General features: G+C 45.1%; 1 protein-coding gene across 1 annotated transcript in view; it reads left to right on the top strand.

The window, feature by feature from the left end:
• The window catches only part of gnai2b (guanine nucleotide binding protein (G protein), alpha inhibiting activity polypeptide 2b), a 283,026-nt gene that overhangs the window by 262,661 nt on the left and 2,903 nt on the right, over positions 1 to 17,462 (top strand). The window contains exons 5-8 of the mRNA XM_084317689.1: positions 8,045 to 8,173; positions 11,048 to 11,177; positions 15,230 to 15,383; positions 16,187 to 16,404. Coding sequence (XP_084173815.1) covers positions 8,045 to 8,173; positions 11,048 to 11,177; positions 15,230 to 15,383; positions 16,187 to 16,377 — 604 coding nt within the window. The 3' untranslated portion in view covers positions 16,378 to 16,404. The remainder of the gene's footprint in view (positions 1 to 8,044; positions 8,174 to 11,047; positions 11,178 to 15,229; positions 15,384 to 16,186; positions 16,405 to 17,462) is intronic.

Genomic DNA, 17,462 nt, shown 5'->3' on the forward strand with positions numbered 1-17,462 from the left:
AGATGGAGAGAGAGGGAGAGAGGGAGGGGGAGAGAGGAAGAGAGAGAAGGGGGGAGAACGGGAGGAGAGAGGGAGGAAGGGATGGAGAGAGAGGGAGGGAGAGAGAGGATTAATTAAGAGAGGGAGGGAGGGACAGAGAAGAGAGAGAAGGAGAGGGGGATGCATCAGAGGGAGAGAGAAAGAGGGAGGGAGAGAGGGTGAGAGGAATCGAGAGAGATAGAGAAAGAGAGAGAGGAAGGAAGGGATGAGAGAGAAGGAGATGAATCAAGAGAGAGAGAGAGAGAGAGAGAGAGAGAGAGAGAGAGAGAGAGAGAGAGAGAGAGAGAGAGGGGAGAGAGGGAGGGACAGAGGAAGAGAGAGAGGTGATGAATCGAGGAGAGAGAAAGAGGAGGTAGAGAGAGGGAGGGAGAGAGGGTGAGAGGAATAGAGAGAGATAGAGAAAGAGAGCGAGGAGGAGATAGGGAGAGAGAGATAGAGAGAGAGAGGGAGGAAGGGATGAGAGAGAAGGAGATGAATCGAGAGAGAGAGAGAGAGAGAGAGAGAGAGAGAGAGAGAGAGAGAGAGAGAGAGAGAGAGAGAGAGAGGAAGGGATGGAGAGAGGAGATTAATCAACGGAGGGAGGGAGGGGGGAGAGAGGGAGGGAGTGACAGAGGAAGAGCGAGAGGGGGATGAATTGAGGGAGAGAGAAAGAGATAGATGGGGAGAGAGGGAGGGGGAGAGAGGAAGAGAGAGAAGGGGGGAGATAAGGGAGAGAGAGAGGAGGAAGGGATGGAGAGAGAGGGACAGAGAGAAAGAGAGATCCCAGTGACATTCTTCATCTCTGTATGCTCGTCTTCTTAATTACATAACGCTATCTGTGTTGCGTATTCGCTGACGTCCCATAAATCGGAAACAATTCTGCATCCTCGTCCCACATCGGCTCTCCATGGAGCATGAGGCCTCTCTATCTCCTCTCCACAACATCAATATCATGTAGAGCGCTTGATCTCATTTTAACTCCTACGAGCAGTCTCTCAGCAAGACCCATCACCCTCCCAACCCCCCACACACCCACACACAAACAAACACACACATTTTAATAGTAATTCAAGTCATACATGAAACCCATTAATATGGAGCAAACAAGAATGTGTATGTTGCCAAAGTTTGCTGAAAAAGACAACATATGGGGGGGGGGGGGGGTCTGGGCACTAGTGGCGAATCCTCCTGGAAGCCAAGGGAAGCCAGGCTTCCCCATTAAAATATGAATATGAAATATGAAATATGAAAAATAAAAAATAAAAATAATATATATTTTTATATAGTTTACAATAATAATAAAAAATCATTATTTTTCATCTGTGTTATATATATATTCTTTCTCCCTCTTCTCCTTCTCACTCTCTCTAACACTGTCAGACTCACTGAGGCAGGCTAGCAGTCACTCTGTGCTCAGCAGTGTTGGGCAAGTTACTTTTTAAAAGTAACTAGTTACAGTTACTAGTTACTTCTTCCAAAAAGTAACTAAATTACTTACTCAGTTACAAATTATGTAATTATCTTGTGCTGCTGGGGCGAAAATGCTCGTTTGGTCGCAGCTTTCGTTACACAGTAGCAGGAGTAGGTTGGGCTTGATGTGCCGAGACAGCTTGTACACAACCCGAAACCTGTCTGGCCTCATGTGGTATGAGGCTGCAATCCATTACCTGGAAGACAATAGGCCAGGGGAGAGGACTAACAAACCAACTCCAAAACACCAGAAGCCAGAAATGGTGGAAGGTTGGGCTTGGGGCCAGCGACCCCATCCTGTAAAAACCTCATTGCTACAAAAACGTCAACAAAGAAAAACCAAGAATCTCCGGCCCTGAGAGAGGATGGACCTCAGGTAGGAAGTATGACGCAGTGTAGTGAAAGCCGGAAACATCCGGAAGCTACCCTGCCGACCACCATTCTCTCAAGCAGGGCCATTACCACCATCGGAACATGGAATGTAAGGACCATGTATGAAGCCGGAAAGACTGCGCAGGTGGCTGCCGAGATGAGGAATTACAATCTTGCCATACTCGGAATCAGTGAATCAAGGTGGATCGGATCCGGCCAGAAGAGGCTCGCCACAGGCGAGATGACACTGTACTCAGGCCATGAAGAGGACGATGCACACCATACCCAGGGAGTGGCCTTGATGCTGTCCAAGGCTGCCCAGAGAGCACTTATTGGATGGGAGGCACATGGTCCTAGGATCATTGCAGTTTCCTTTAGAACTATGAAGGCAAAAATAAACATGAACATTATCCAGTGCTATGCCCCTACAAATGACAGCAATGAAGAGAGAAAAGAAGAATACTACAGCAGACTACATGACATCATTCAGAAATACCATCATAATGGGAGACTTCAATGCCAAGGTAGGAAGTGACAACAGAGGCTACGAGGAGACAATGGGAAAGCAAGGTATAGGAGAGATGAACGACAACGGGGAGAGATTCGCAAACCTATGCGCCACTAACAACCTGGTCATCGGCGGAAGCATTTTCCCCCACAAAAGGATACACAAAGCTACTTGGATCTCACCGGACCTCAACACCGAAAACCAGATAGCCCATGTGTGCATCACTAAGAAGTTCAGGAGGTCCCTTCAAGATGTATGTGTTAGGAGAGGAGCTGATGTTGCCTCAGACCACCACCTCCTGGTTGCCCGGCTGAAGCTGAAATTAAAGAAAAACTGGACAGGGGAGAAGAATCGGAGACAAACATTCAACACCGCACTTCTGAGAGACCCAACCAAGTTAGAAGAATACAAACTCACACTTAGGAACAAGTTTCAAGCCCTGCAAGAGTTGATGGAAGAAGAGGAGGAAAACATCGACAAGAAGTGGAAGTCTGTGAAGGAAGCAGTAAGTACAATGTGCAAAGAAGTACTGGGCCTGAAGAAACACAACCACAAGGAGTGGATATCAGCAGAGTCATTGAGGAAGATAGAGGAGAGGAAAGGGAAGAAGGCACTAATCAACAACAGTCGAACAAGAGCCGAAAAGGTCAAAGCACAAAACCAGTACACAGAAGCCACAAAAAGGGTTAAGAAAAGCATCAAGGCAGACAAGAAGGACTATATAGAGGCAGAGGCTGAAGAAGCAGCTAGACATGGACATTTGAAAGACTTATATAACACCACCAAGAAGCTGTCAGGAAAGTTTAGTAAACCAGAAAGACCAGTTAAGGACAAAGATGGACAGCCAATCATCGGAGAGGAAAGACAAAAGGAAAGATGGGTAGAACATTTTGAGGAACTGCTAAACAGACCAGCACCACAGGACCCACCTGACATCCAGCAAGCTGACAGGGATCTGCTGATAGACTGCAGCGTGCCAACAAAAGAAGAAATCCGCAAAGCCATCAAGAAGCTGAGGAACGGCAAAACTGCAGGACCCGACGGTATTCCGGCAGAAGCACTGAAGGCCGATATAGAGACGATGGAAGAGATGCTCCATCCTCTCTTCAAGAAGATATGGGAAGAAGAACACATCCCATCAGAATGGAAGGAGGGCTACCTCGTCAAAATACAGAAGAAAGGAGATCTGAGCCAATGTGCAAACTACAGAGGGATCACATTACTCTCCATCCCACGAAAAGTATTCAACAGGATTATACTGGACAGGATGAAGGACGCCGTCGACCCACAGCTACGAGACCACCAGGCGGGCTTCCGCAAAAACAGATCCTGCACAGACCAGATTGCAACACTGCGGATAATACTGGAGCAGTCATTAGAGTGGAATTCACCCCTATTCATTAATTTTATTGACTACGAAAAGGCTTTCGACAGCGTGAATAGAGAGACCCTCTGGAAGCTACTCAGACACTACGGAGTGCCAGAGACGTACAGAAATATCATCAGGAACTCCTATGAGGGGATGACCTGCAGGGTAATTCATGGCGGTCAACCCACCGACGCCTTCCAGATAAAAACTGGAGTGAGACAGGGCTGTTTGTTGTCACCATTTCTGTTCCTGCTGGCAATAGACTGGGTCATGAAGCAATCCACGGCAGAGAAACGAAATGGCATACAATGGACATTATGGACGCAGTTAGAAGACCTCGACTTTGCAGATGACCTGGCCCTTCTCTCTCACACCCAGCAGCAGATGCAGGAAAAGACCAGTACCATCGCTGACAACTCTACTCGGCTTGGGCTTAACATCCACAGAGGAAAGAGCAAGGTCATGAGAATCAATGTTGACAACACATCACCCATCATTCTGGAAGGAGAAGCGTTGGAAGAGGTAGACAACTTCACCTACCTGGGCAGCATGGTTAACAAGCAAGGTGGAACAGATGCTGATGTGAGAGCCAGGATTGGCAAGGCCAGAGGAGCCTTTCTCCAACTAAAAAACATCTGGAGCTCAAGAGACATTTCCATCACAACCAAGATCAGGATATTTAACGCCAACGTGAAGTCAGTCCTACTCTATGGCGCTGAGACCTGGAGGACCACTGTCACAACAACCAATAAACTACAAGTTTTCCTAAACACCTGTCTGCGCCGAATCCTCCAGATTCGCTGGCCTAACACCATCAGCAATAAAGACCTGTGGCAACTAACACAACAACAGCCAGCAGAGAAAGAGATTCTCCAACGGCGTTGGAGATGGATTGGCCATACACTCCGTAAACCATCCCTGAGCATCACAAGACAATCTCTCAGGTGGAACCCCCAAGGGAAAAGAAAGAGAGGCCGACCACGAAACACCTGGCGCCGAGACTTGGAAGATGATGCCAAGAAGATGGGACACACCTGGGGCCAGCTTGAGAGGTTGGCTCAGGATCGGGATGCTTGGAGAACCCTTGTTGACGGCCTATGCCCCAAACGGGGTAAAAGGCGTAAGTAAGTAAGTAAGTAGTTACTTCAGAAAGTAACTATTGCGTTACTTTCAAGTAATTTCTTTTTACATAAACAACATACACAAATCTAAACTATTTTAATGTTGCTGTGGGACAAAGTGAGACTAGCCTCAAATCAAATGCCATGTATGTAGATATTATTATAATTACTATGTTTATATAGTGGATCATACAAATACAATAGATGTTTTGGAACTTTTGATATCATGTATTGCCCCTCAACAGGCCACAACTGGGCAACATTAAATTATGCTTGTTAAGCACTATACCAAAAATAAATAACAAATATATACTGATTGATTGAACATTTTAATTAACAGATTGCAGAATACGGTACGGCTCAATACACACAATTGTTAAGGGGATGCAGACCAGAGAAAGACTTTCGTCTTGTTTACATCAGGGTCCCCCATTTTCAATTCATGACATTTATGACATACACAACATACAGATATAAGAATCTAATCTAATCATCTAAACAAATCTAATCATGACATTTAAGACATGCATGACATACAGATATTTATATCTCTGAGCACCTGAAGACTGTGCTATTAAACCAGGAAGTGCAGCACTGTTGATAAGGCTGTAGCCTCCACTACTGTATAGTGCCCTGCGCTGCAACAACTAACACAAGAGTGAACAAAAAACACTCATGGACCCGCGGTCTGTCATTGATTGCTCGCTTGTGTTGTTCGTTTGATTCGTTTTTGATTATTTGGCCGCCAAACAAACTATCAAAACGTACACGGATCGCAGTCTCACACTGACTGAACTCGCTTGTGTTGTCGCTGACTCGCTGTGTCAGACTCTGGAGGCACCCGCCCACCTCTACCTTTGATTGGCTTACCATGACATTTTACTCAACCTCAGCCAATCGCACGCTGAGGTTGGCTGAGAAGGACAGAATGCCTCTTGGCGCAGAGATCTTTCTGATGAAAAAAAAAAGCTTCAATCATAGACAGTAACGCGCCGCATTTTTTGGCAGTAGCGGTAACAGCGTTATTAAGATTGCAAGAGTAATCCGTTAGATTACTCGTTACTGAAGAAACTAACGCCGTTCTTTATAACGCTGTTACTCCCATCACTGGTGCTCAGTCACTGCAGATTCAGTCAGGCAGAATATAGAACGGAGGGCAGAGGGGAGGTGTCTTTTTCAAGCTTCCACCATGTGATTCATGGTTGTGGAGTCCAGAACCAATTATTAGCCAATAAGATTCAAGCTTAATAAAGTGCTTCCCACACCTTAACACGGGGCCGTTTGACAGCGAAGCACTCTAGCGTCTTCAAATTTGCCGCCCTGGAGGCGGGCCAGTCCAGAACGTTTCCACCGATTGACCAATCAAATCACATTAAAAGCTAAACGTGACGACGTCATCGCCTCTGTGAAACTGCATTGGGGAAAATATACATGCCTCGCGGCCACATTTGAATCAAAACAACAATACGAGGGAACCCCGGAGATAGCTAACGTTATGTGAGTCTTAATGTCTAAACAAACAGCATTGTTTGATTGATTGAAATTCGGATTCCTCTCTCGGATTAATTCATTGAGGATACCTGAAATTCGCTCAGCTGCAGAAAAGTTTAGGAGAATACCTGAATACCCACAGGACTTGGAGAACTTTGTGATTGTGGACGTTGCTTTACTTTACTTTGCAGCGTCAGCTGCAACAATGGTGACTGTGAGTACCACTACCTAATAACCTAATAATTTTTCATAAGTGATGCCGCTGTGTGTGTGTGTGTGTGTGTGTGTGTGTGTGTGTGTGTGTGTGTGTGTGTGTGTGTGTGTGTGTGTGTGTGTGTGTGTGTGTGTGTGTGTGTGTGTGTGTGTGTGTGTGTGTGTGTGTGTGGGGGAGCCATACTGTATATTCTGCCGTGTCATATCATACTGTGTTATTGTGTTGATGGGGTGGCGCCGACTCGCCGAGTCATACTGTACTGGTCTGCTTGTGATTGATGGGCCGAGCCACAGGCTACTGTATACATGTATGTTCTGCCATGTCAGCAATATCTTGCAAGACGCTGAGAAACGCTCCGGCGGCGACATCAGGCCATATCTCTATCTATCTCTCTCTCTCTCTCTCGCTCTCTCTCGCTCTCTCTGATTCATAATCAGACCTCCTGCAGGAAACCACTGTGTGTGTGTATATATATTTGTGTTGTGTGTGTGTAATATTCAGAAAGAGAGGGAGAGAGAGAGCGAGGGAGGGAGAAATATATTATATATATTATTTGGCTTAAATATGAAAACAATTTATTAAAAAAAAATTATAAATTTGTTTTGGCATCCTCTGTTATTTTACCCACGTGACGCCACAATAATAAATTTATTTTATATAGAGCATTACAGTAGGAATCTCAAAGCGGTCTACTCTAACTAACATGGCTATTTATGGTCAAGATAGCTGCCCGATATTGTGCTACATTCAAAGCTGACGCCATGGATTCAGGCGTTCGGTAATTGTGGTAAGACCTTGCTCGTGGACAACAGCATGTGTCGAAGATTAAACATGTAGAGATACAGTGTGTGACTCCACACAGGAACCTACACATACATGAAGACAGCACACACACAAGAGGTGTGTGTGTGTGTGTGTGTGTGTGTGTGTGTGTGTGTGTGTGTGTGTGTGTGTGTGTGTGTGTGTGTGTGTGTGTGTGTGTGTGTGTGTGTGTGTGTGTGTGTGTGTGTGCGTGCGTGCTGGTGTCTGTGTGTGTGTGTGCATGCTGGTGTCTGTGTGTCACGGTGTGTGTGTGTCTGTGTGTCACGGTGTGTGTGTGTGTGCGTGCTGGTGTCTGTGTGTCACGGTGTGTGTGTGTCTGTGTGTCACGGTGTGTGTGTGTGCGTGCTGGTGTCTGTGTGTCACGGTGTGTGTGTGTGTCTGTGTGTCACGGTGTGTGTGTGTGTGTGCGTGCTGGTGTCTGTGTGTCACGGTGTGTGTGTGTCTGTGTGTCACGGTGTGTGTGTGTGTGTGTGTGCGTGCTGGTGTCTGTGTGTCACGGTGTGTGTGTGTCTGTGTGTCACGGTGTGTGTGTGTGTGTGTGCGTGCTGGTGTCTGTGTGTCACGGTGTGTGTGTGTCTGTGTGTCACGGTGTGTGTGTGTGTGTGTGTGTGTGCGTGCTGGTGTCTGTGTGTCACGTTGTGTGTGTGTTGCCTCCACAGCTACCTGAACGACCTGGAGAGGATCGCTCAGATGGACTACATCCCGACGCAGGACGACGTGCTGCGGACCCGAGTGAAGACCACCGGCATCGTGGAGACACACTTCACCTTCAAGGAGCTGCACTTCAAGTGAGGCGCTGAGCCGGCACAACCTTTATGCAGAGGCAGCATTGTCTGAAAGGCACAAAAAAAACTATTCGAAGCAAATGGCTAAAGTGTGATTCATACTTAAAGGGGAATGCCACCCGTTTGAAGAATTCACACAATGTTCTTTCCTTGTGCCCCGGCGAAGTTCAGTCAGTGTTTGTGAACACGCACCATTCTCTCCTGAAGCTAGAAATCAGAGAGAGAACCGTCCAATCGGTGATGTCATTGGGATGTAAAATCTTGGGCTGCTCCATAGATTTAGAATATAAGCCTCGTGAGCCTAAGCCTAGAGAGTGGTGCGTGTTCACAAATACTGGCCATACTGTCGTGGGTGACATCCCCCTTTTAAGTACAAATCCCACTTTAGCCATTTGCTTCCAGTGTGAGCTTTCATGGCTCTTTGGGAGCCGTTCTCCTATTATTTCACGGGGCAGCTTGTGTGCGGACTCCCTCTATGTATTTGACCATTCATAACAATAACTGAATGGTAATGTGATGGTGTTTCAAAGAGCAGCCCTGGGGCGAGGCAACACCGTCCTGTTGTGATCTATTTTTAACGCCGGCTTACAGGCAGTTTAGCGACTCGTGTGACCCCTGAACTCTTTAACGTGAGTAATAGAGATAAGAGGAATGTTTTTGATGGATCCATGCAGTGGCACAATGCATTCGTTGTGCTGTACATTTTTTTTTTTTTTATTATCGTCAGCGGTTGCGGCTTTTCCGATGGGTGTCGAGGCGGCTGATAAGAGCGAGGTGTAAATTGCTTTCAGTTTTGGGGAGAGGATTTACTGGGTTTACCAGATAAATAAGATAGATGTGGCTGATAAATCAGGTTGTTTCTCTCTGTGCGTCTGAGGGGTTTGACGTGGCTTTGTGTGTGGGTCTGTGTGTGTGTGTGTGTGTGTGTGTGCGTGCGTGCGTGCGTGCGTGCGTGCGTGTGCGTGTGTGTGTGTGTGACCTGCTTTCAGATAAACCTCTTCCTCCGTCTGACATTTGCCTCCTGTCATTCTCCTTATTTGAACTGAATAATACATGGAGGCAATCAATCAAAGAGCCACAGCTTTAGACACTTGTCCCGTTTTTCATGACTATGGAAAAGAAGAATAAAAGAAACAGTACCTACAGACAGATACCGGTATGTACTAAAATAGTGTGTCGGTATCAGATCATTTCCCCAGTACATAAACTCTGATACAAAGTGATTTGATTTGCTGCATGTCTAACACGTAGAAGCATGTTAGATCTCTCTAATGGAGATCTTATTATAGATCTCAATAACTGTATGTCCAATGACCCTAAACTGACGGTCTTCGATACTTGGTATCGGCCGATGCTGAAAGTTTAGGACTCAGGATTGGTATCGATAGTGAAAAGGTGGTACACCCTGTACATAGCATAACAAGTGACAACAGGTCACAATTAATGTCACCAACTATCTCACGTTACTGCATCCATCGGTTTTTCCCTTGGGAAACTGGTGAGCAACAGCATACAGAAACAGACTGTTGGTTAGCTTTCAGAAAGGAGGGAAACATCCCATGGTTGCAGCCATTTTGTGCAGAGTTCACTGCCACCCTAATCTCACATATCTTGCGATGCTATAGGCCTACTGTCAGCCCAGTAATTGGGATTTAGTATAACGTGGATGTTGACTATTTTGGACAAGGACCACCCTCCCTGAAGCAGCAGGACACCGGTGACAGCGTTGGGTTTGCCTGTTAGTGGAGCATCACTCACCTGTAAAGTCTTCCATCATGGATGTGAGATTCATTCAACCATTAGCCAAAGCCTTAGTGACCAGCTGCGCTCTCTCCGCCTGGATCCCACACCGGCCGCGCAGCCCTTCATCACAGCCCAGAGTGTCTAACGGATAGCGCTCCTCCTCCTCCTCCTCCTCCTCCTCCTCCTCCTCCTCCTCCTCCTCCTCCTCCTCCTCCTCCTTGTCCTTTTTGTTCTCAAAGCAACCTCATGAAAAGTTAATGCTCAGCTATGGATGGAATGTCACCCTCACCCTTTCTCCCCTCCCCTCCATCTCTCCCTCCGTCTCTCCCTCCCCTCCCCTCCATCTCTTCCTCCCCTCCATCTCTTCCTCCCCTCCATCTCTCCCTCCGTCTCTTCCTCCATCCCACATCCTGTGGTTTCTTCTTCGATGCTATTCTTCTTTCACATCACCCTTTCCGTGCTGCACTTTCGTATTGGGTCATTTGACCCTCTCTCTTTGTCCCCCACCTCTGTCTCTCTCTCTCTCTCTCTCTCTCTCTCTCTCTCTCTCTCTCTCTCTCTCTCTCTCTCTCTCTCTCTCTGTGTCTCTCTCCCTCCCTCTCTCTATCTCTCTATCTCTATCTTTGTCCCCACCTCTCTCTTGCTCTCTCTCTGGCTCTCTCTCTCGCTCTCTCTCTCTCTCTATATATATATCTTACTCTCTCTCCCTCTCTGTCTCCCCCTATCTGTCTCTCTCCCCTCCCTCTCTCTATCTCTATCTTTGTCCCCCACCTCTGTCTCTCTCTCCCTCCCTCTCTCTATCTCTCTATCTCTATCTTTGTCCCCACCTCTCTCTTGCTCTCTCTCTGGCTCTCTCTCTGGCTCTCTCTCTCTCTCTCTCTCTCTCTCTCTCTCTCTCTCTCTCTCTCTCTCTCTCTCTCTCTCTCTCTCTCTCTCTCCCCCCTATCTGTCTCTCTCCCCTCCCTCTCTCTATTTCTATCTTTGTCCCGCACCTCTGTCTCTCTGTCTCTCTGTCTCTCTCTCTCTCTCTCTCTCTCTCTCTCTCTCTCTCTCTCTCTCTCTCTCTCTCTCTCTCTCTCTCTCTCTCTCTCTCTCTCTCTCTCTCTCTCTCTCTCTCACTCTCTCCCCCTGCAGGATGTTTGATGTGGGTGGCCAGCGCTCCGAGAGGAAGAAGTGGATCCACTGTTTTGAAGGAGTCACAGCCATTATCTTCTGCGTTGCCTTGAGTGCCTACGACCTGGTGCTGGCTGAGGACGAGGAGATGGTAGGGAGAGTGCTCTCACCTGCACGCACACACACACACTCTCTCTCACACACACACGCACATTCTCACACATTTGAAATGTGTATTCATGTCCACATGAACAGAAGTACAAGGAAGCCTCATACAAAGGACATAAACACTGCCAGTGCAGTCAGAAAGTATGAAAGAACAAAGTGCATGGACGGCAGAACGCTGTTACATACAGTATGGCTGAACTACTTGTCAGACACATCGGACACGAATCATGGGTAAAGGAAACAACGCCTCATCCAAATTGAGCGGCTTCCTATAATAGCTGATACTGAGCAGTACCTTGCTAACTGCTTGGCCTTCCTTTTGGGGAGACCGGCTATTTGTAGGCCCCTCACAAAAATAGGGAAACAATGTCCAGGCACGCACTCCAGGTTTTTCCAAATTTATTGGCAGCCTGAAATCATATCATGACGTTTCGGTGTGAACACACCTTCTTCAGAATGGCTTGCATGAAGCATGAAGGGTAAGTGACCCAAGTGTATACAAGACAAACAGGAAGTGACAACATAGGAAGTGACAACACATTCCAACAAGAGATCTGCAAAAAAGTACAAAATACCACTTACAAGCACAATTATGTAAATAAAAAAGAAGCGTTATTTTTTTTAAAAAAAAAGGCCCCTCACAACCAACTTGTGCACATGCCCTAGGCTGCCAAAGATTTTTTTTTAAACTAGAAGTTTACATCTGTAGCCTAGCTGTGAGATGGTCTGCTGTAGCTGTTGGTATTTCAACACTTTGGTTAGAAAGGCTTCTTCTAAGCTGTAATCAAAAGTACAGCCAACCTCAAGAATGGACACCTCCCCAAGGTGTTCATTTACAACAAAGACATCAGGGGTGTTAGCTGTAATATTAGAGAACACAGAATCATCATTGCACAGGTTAAACATGCTTGGCTTCACAGTAGAATGCTTAAACAGCGTGATGGAGGACCTAAAAATAGAAGAGATATTTTTCGCTATCAAATCTACTATTCTGTCATGCCTACTTATGTAGAGGCCCCTGTATACATGGCAACCATTTAAGATGTGGGACATGGTTTCAGCTATTTGGTCATTGCCGTGATGAATACAGTGAGGAGCATGATTGCCTGGAAACCAGATGGAGAGATTTAGATGGTAAGACCTGTAATCTCGCTTTCAAAGTAAAGAATGCACTCATCTATGGCAAAAAAATTTAACACAGAGTGAGAGACAGAATGGTCCGCACTCTGCAGCAGGGAGACACGCAGTCTCAACTCAGTCCATTGTTCCCGCTGTCTTTGCTGTTGTGCCCACAGGAGGCGACCTCGGGCATTAGTCAGTGGAAGTTGGTGATCCATTCCACACACAGACATAGATGCTCTGACAGAGATACTGGGGTCAGATATAATATTCTCTGAGACAGCCACTGCCTCAGAGTTAGACCCCACCCACTCCAGGGTAACATCAGCCCAGCAACACATGGCATTAAGGTCCGGCCAGTCTGACCACACACCGAAGCCAGGAGAGCGACTGTCCAGCTTTCCATTCGGCTTTCTCTTGAAGCCTAGGAAGTTAGGGGCCGAACCACATGCCAGGGGGACCTTACGTCTTTTTAGGTCCAAGAAAAGAGAAGAACGAGCGAGCATTCTCACATAAATCAAATCAAATGTATTTATAAGGCCCGACAACACACGTTAATGTCCCCATGGGCCATACAGGTCTTCTTTAAACAAGTCAAGAAGAAAACATAACAATAAGTCAAGAACAGAACAAGAACAAGAACACCATGAACATTTTGAAAAATTAAAGATAGAGCTAATAGCGATAGCAACTGAACATTTTGAAAGATTAAAGATAGAGCTAATAGCGGATCTATTTGAACACATACTGGTCTTCACTGTTCAGCATATACACACATACACACACACACACACATGCACACACACACACTCACACAAAACAAAAGTGACATTAAACAAAAATTACCCAAGGTGTCTATTTGTGTGTGTGTGTGTGTGCGTGCGTGCGTGTGTGTGTGTGTGTGTGTGTGTGTGTGTGTGTGTGTGTGTGTGTGTGTGTGTGTGTGCGTGCGTGTGTGTGTGTGTGTGTGTGTGTGTGTGTGTGTGTGTGTGTGTGTGTGTGTGTGTGCGTGTGTGTGTGTGTGTGTGAGTGTATAGGGGGTGAGTGTGCCCACACCTTTTTGCCCACACCTTTTCTTTTCTTTTTTTTTAACACTTACATTTTTATCCTGAGAGCTTAGTGTCAGAAAACCTTTTCCATAACGTCTCTGAATATTCAATAACTTTCCTGAATATTCAATATACACTCACTCATTTTCAACGTGCAATCCCATGTATCTATAATTGCTAAATTAATTATATAAATGTCTGTCGTATGACCTTTAAGCATGAGGTGGACTGTAAGGTAAGCCATTAGAATGCAACTCAGATAGATTCCTGCTAATGACGGCTTAATTGCAGTGTGGTGCCGGTCCAGGTAGTGGACAATAATGTAGCGGCCCATTTGAGATTGAGTTAGCGGGTACATTTTATATAATGGAAGACCAACTATCTCTATTCAAGGGTCAGTTTTAACTAATTAATTTGTCGATTCGATGGCCCATTACACATCAATCATCTTACGTGCCGAGAAGGTCAGATGGGATGATGATCAATGGGCTTCTTTCTCTCTGCTATTCACAGGTGACATCGCTTTTTAATAAACAACACTGCCCCCTGGTGGTAGCTTTGGTGCGTTATTGTACTGTAGCTAGTGAATGGCTTGGGACTGGTCAGGTCTACCTTTGGTTAAACCATGATCATCAATGGGCCAGATCATAATCAATCACAACAATTAGACAAGTAAGGATAACAATCAATTAAAACATGTACAACTTGATTGACAAAAGTTGGAGATCAAGGTTTTAAACTCTGCAACAAAGGGGATCATTTCACTCCATGAGCTAAGGGCATCATAGCTAAATGTGGATTTAACCAGTGATGCGTTCTTCATGGGACAGGGTTGCACGCAGTGCAGCCAAAGTTTTGTGAGCAGAAGCGTGTGCACACAGGAATGCGCTGCACTCGCCAACTCGCTATAAGTACCCACCTGGGCTACTTTGCATATCAATAGCGCCGGTCGTCAGGTGTGTTAAATACGTTCTCAGATACATTCACACAGAACTTGTGAATGAAATGTGTTAAATTCCATTCGTAGAGGCAATTAGGCATTGTCTTTAGTCTGTGCTTAGCGAGAGAACATTTATGCGCATGCGCGGGAGCGCGCGTGCACGTGGCGTCATTAGCGTGCGTGCAACCAGTGTTGATATGACGAACGCAACACTGGATTTAACCTGTTCCGAGCAAACACGGGGGACCTTAATAACCAGCCAGTCACTAGAACGGGTTCCATAGGTACCAGAATTCCAATCCAATAATTATGTAGTATAAGGAGGCAGCCTACCAATAAGAGTATTAAACATTAACAAATACCAGTATTTGTTGCGCCTCTCCATCAGCGAGGACCAACCAACCTTCTCATAAGGACACAGTTATGAGTCATTAGTGATGAATCTGAGGGCAGAGTGATATACAGAGTCCAAGGATTTAAGGGTTGAGGCCGCAACAAGTATTCTTACCACCTAAACTGCACGGAGTACATGGCATATATCATGCCAGTTAGGGTACCTTATTTATACTGCATTTATACTGTATACTGTTTGCTTGACTTACTCATAGTATATATTCAGATTGTTTTATTGCCCATATTTATTGTAACTTATAATATAACTGATAGGGCACACAGACCCTCATCTGCACCTTTGATTACACCGTTTACTTGCTCATATTCTTATAACCAGAGTTTATTATAAAAAGGAATATCTTATCTTGTCTTAAATGCACCAGACACTTTATTATGTATCTATATGCCTATTAGAGAGCATTTCGTTTATTTGCTTACTTTGTGTATTCCTTCCACATCTATGCTGATGATGAGTATTATACTCCAAGCAATGTTTCATTGAGATGGTAATAAACTCTTGAATCTCTCCCTCAGAACCGCATGCATGAGAGCATGAAGCTGTTCGACTCCATCTGCAACAACAAGTGGTTCACAGAGACGTCCATCATCCTGTTCCTCAACAAGAAGGACCTGTTTGAGGAGAAGATCCCTCACAGCCCTCTCTCCATCTGCTTCCCAGAGTACCCAGGTGAGCAGCCTGCGTGCAGAGCGCTGTGCTATATTAATAACCATGCTGTTGGTGGTGTTTCTTTATTGAAATAAGACATAAGTAAACAGGAGATACATCTGGTGGTATCCCAGTCCATTTGATCCAATTAAGATTTCAAGACAGATTTCAACCGTTTTCTACTGATCATTTCTAACAACCATCTTCTCAGACAGGGGTCCCTGGGACAGAAAGAAACATACCAAGTGGGGTCCACGACTTGACAGAGTTTGAGAACCAGTGGTTGATACAGACAGTATTATTGTACAATTTGGCTCCCGAAATTTGCATGATTTAGCTTGATTTCATTGAAAATACAATGTGTGTGTGTGTGTGTGTGTGTGTGTGTGTGTGTGTGTGTGTGTGTGTGTGTGTGTGTGTGTGTGTGTGTGTGTGTGTGTGTGTGTGTGTGTGTGTGTGTGTGTGTGTGTGTGTGTGTGTGTGTGTGTGTGTGTGTGTGTGTGTGTGCCAAGTCAAGTCAAGAGTTTTATTTGTCACGGCATACAAGTATACAGTGAAATGCGGGGGGTCTTGCCCGCAACGATTGTGCATAATACAATAATAATAATATAATAAGAATCCAAGTGTGTGTGTGTGTGTGAGTGTGTGTGTGTGTGTGGCTATATATATATATATATATATATATATATATATATATATATATATATATATATATATATATATATATATATATATATATATATATATATATATATATATATATATATATATATATATATATACTACAGAATACTTTCTCACCTGCCCAATCTCTTGCCACTCAGGAGCTAACAAGTATGACGAGGCAGCCAGCTACATTCAGACCAAGTTTGAGGACTTGAACAAGAAGAAAGACACCAAGGAGATCTACACCCACTTCACCTGCGCCACAGACACCAAGAACGTCCAGTTTGTCTTTGACGCCGTCACGGACGTCATCATCAAGAACAACCTGAAGGACTGCGGCCTCTTCTGAGAGGAGGCCGGCACACGTGGCGGGGGGGTAGGTGGCTGCAGAGGGTTGTTCATTCACTATCTATTGACCATATTCACACAGTGGGCTTTTTGCTGTTATGTCATGCTCAGGTTGGGTTCTAATATTCTATGCTCAGGTTGGGAAAGGAATTTGACCTGAGCATACTGTACCATAAGAGCAAAGTGGCCACCGTGTGAATATGGTCAATTGAATTGTTTTCAGAAATGTGATTATATTAGATTAAATTACATTCAAATGTATGTCCTTAGACAGCACAAGTACAGTACAATGACAAGAGGTTTGTCATCCAACCAGAGTGCAAATGTAACAGTAAAGTGCAATAGTAATATACAAGGTACAGGTGATTAAACTAGGTATAAAAAAAATATGAATTAGTACTACTGGATGTAGTGCTAATCAGATGTATGTACAGATGTATGTACAGTAATATTACAGTTGTAATATTAATATGTACAGTGATATAGGTATAAAGACAGTATGGTAGTAGTCATACTGGCCAGCAGCGTAACTAGTAAGAGTAGGTAAGGGATATGTACAGATATATATATATAGTATCTACAGATATGTAAAAGGATTATGTGCATGTATGTACAGACAGATGTGTGGATAGATATATATACGGTATGACAAAAGGGTAACCCTTTACTATCACACAACCAACGGCGAAGAAGGGTTAACCTTCTGTTGTGTGGCAGTGAAAGGGTTAAAGTGCCTGTCGGCTAGTGCTAGCCCTTATAGTACAGAGTGCCTGTGCATTAGGGCTTGAGTTCACGTGACGGACAACCTTGGGATATGTACTAATATTCTTAAAACGAGATATCCTACACCTGAGACTTTGGAGTCTTCTACCAGAGTGAAGGGGTTAAAGAGGTAGTAAGCAGGATGAGAGGGGTCACTAATCACTAAACACTCCCATCTCCGCCTGATGTGTGCGGCATATACAGTATAGAGGCCACAGAAGGAAGATCACAGCCAATGATTTTTTTATCCACTTTTTCTCCTCCTGTTTTTCTGTGTTTTTCTCCCATCCCAATTTAGTCGTGCCAATTCCCCCCTCCCCTTCC

This window comes from Notolepis coatsorum (assembly GCF_963971535.1).
Source record: "Notolepis coatsorum genome assembly, chromosome: 6".
NCBI lineage: Eukaryota > Metazoa > Chordata > Actinopteri > Aulopiformes > Paralepididae > Notolepis > Notolepis coatsorum.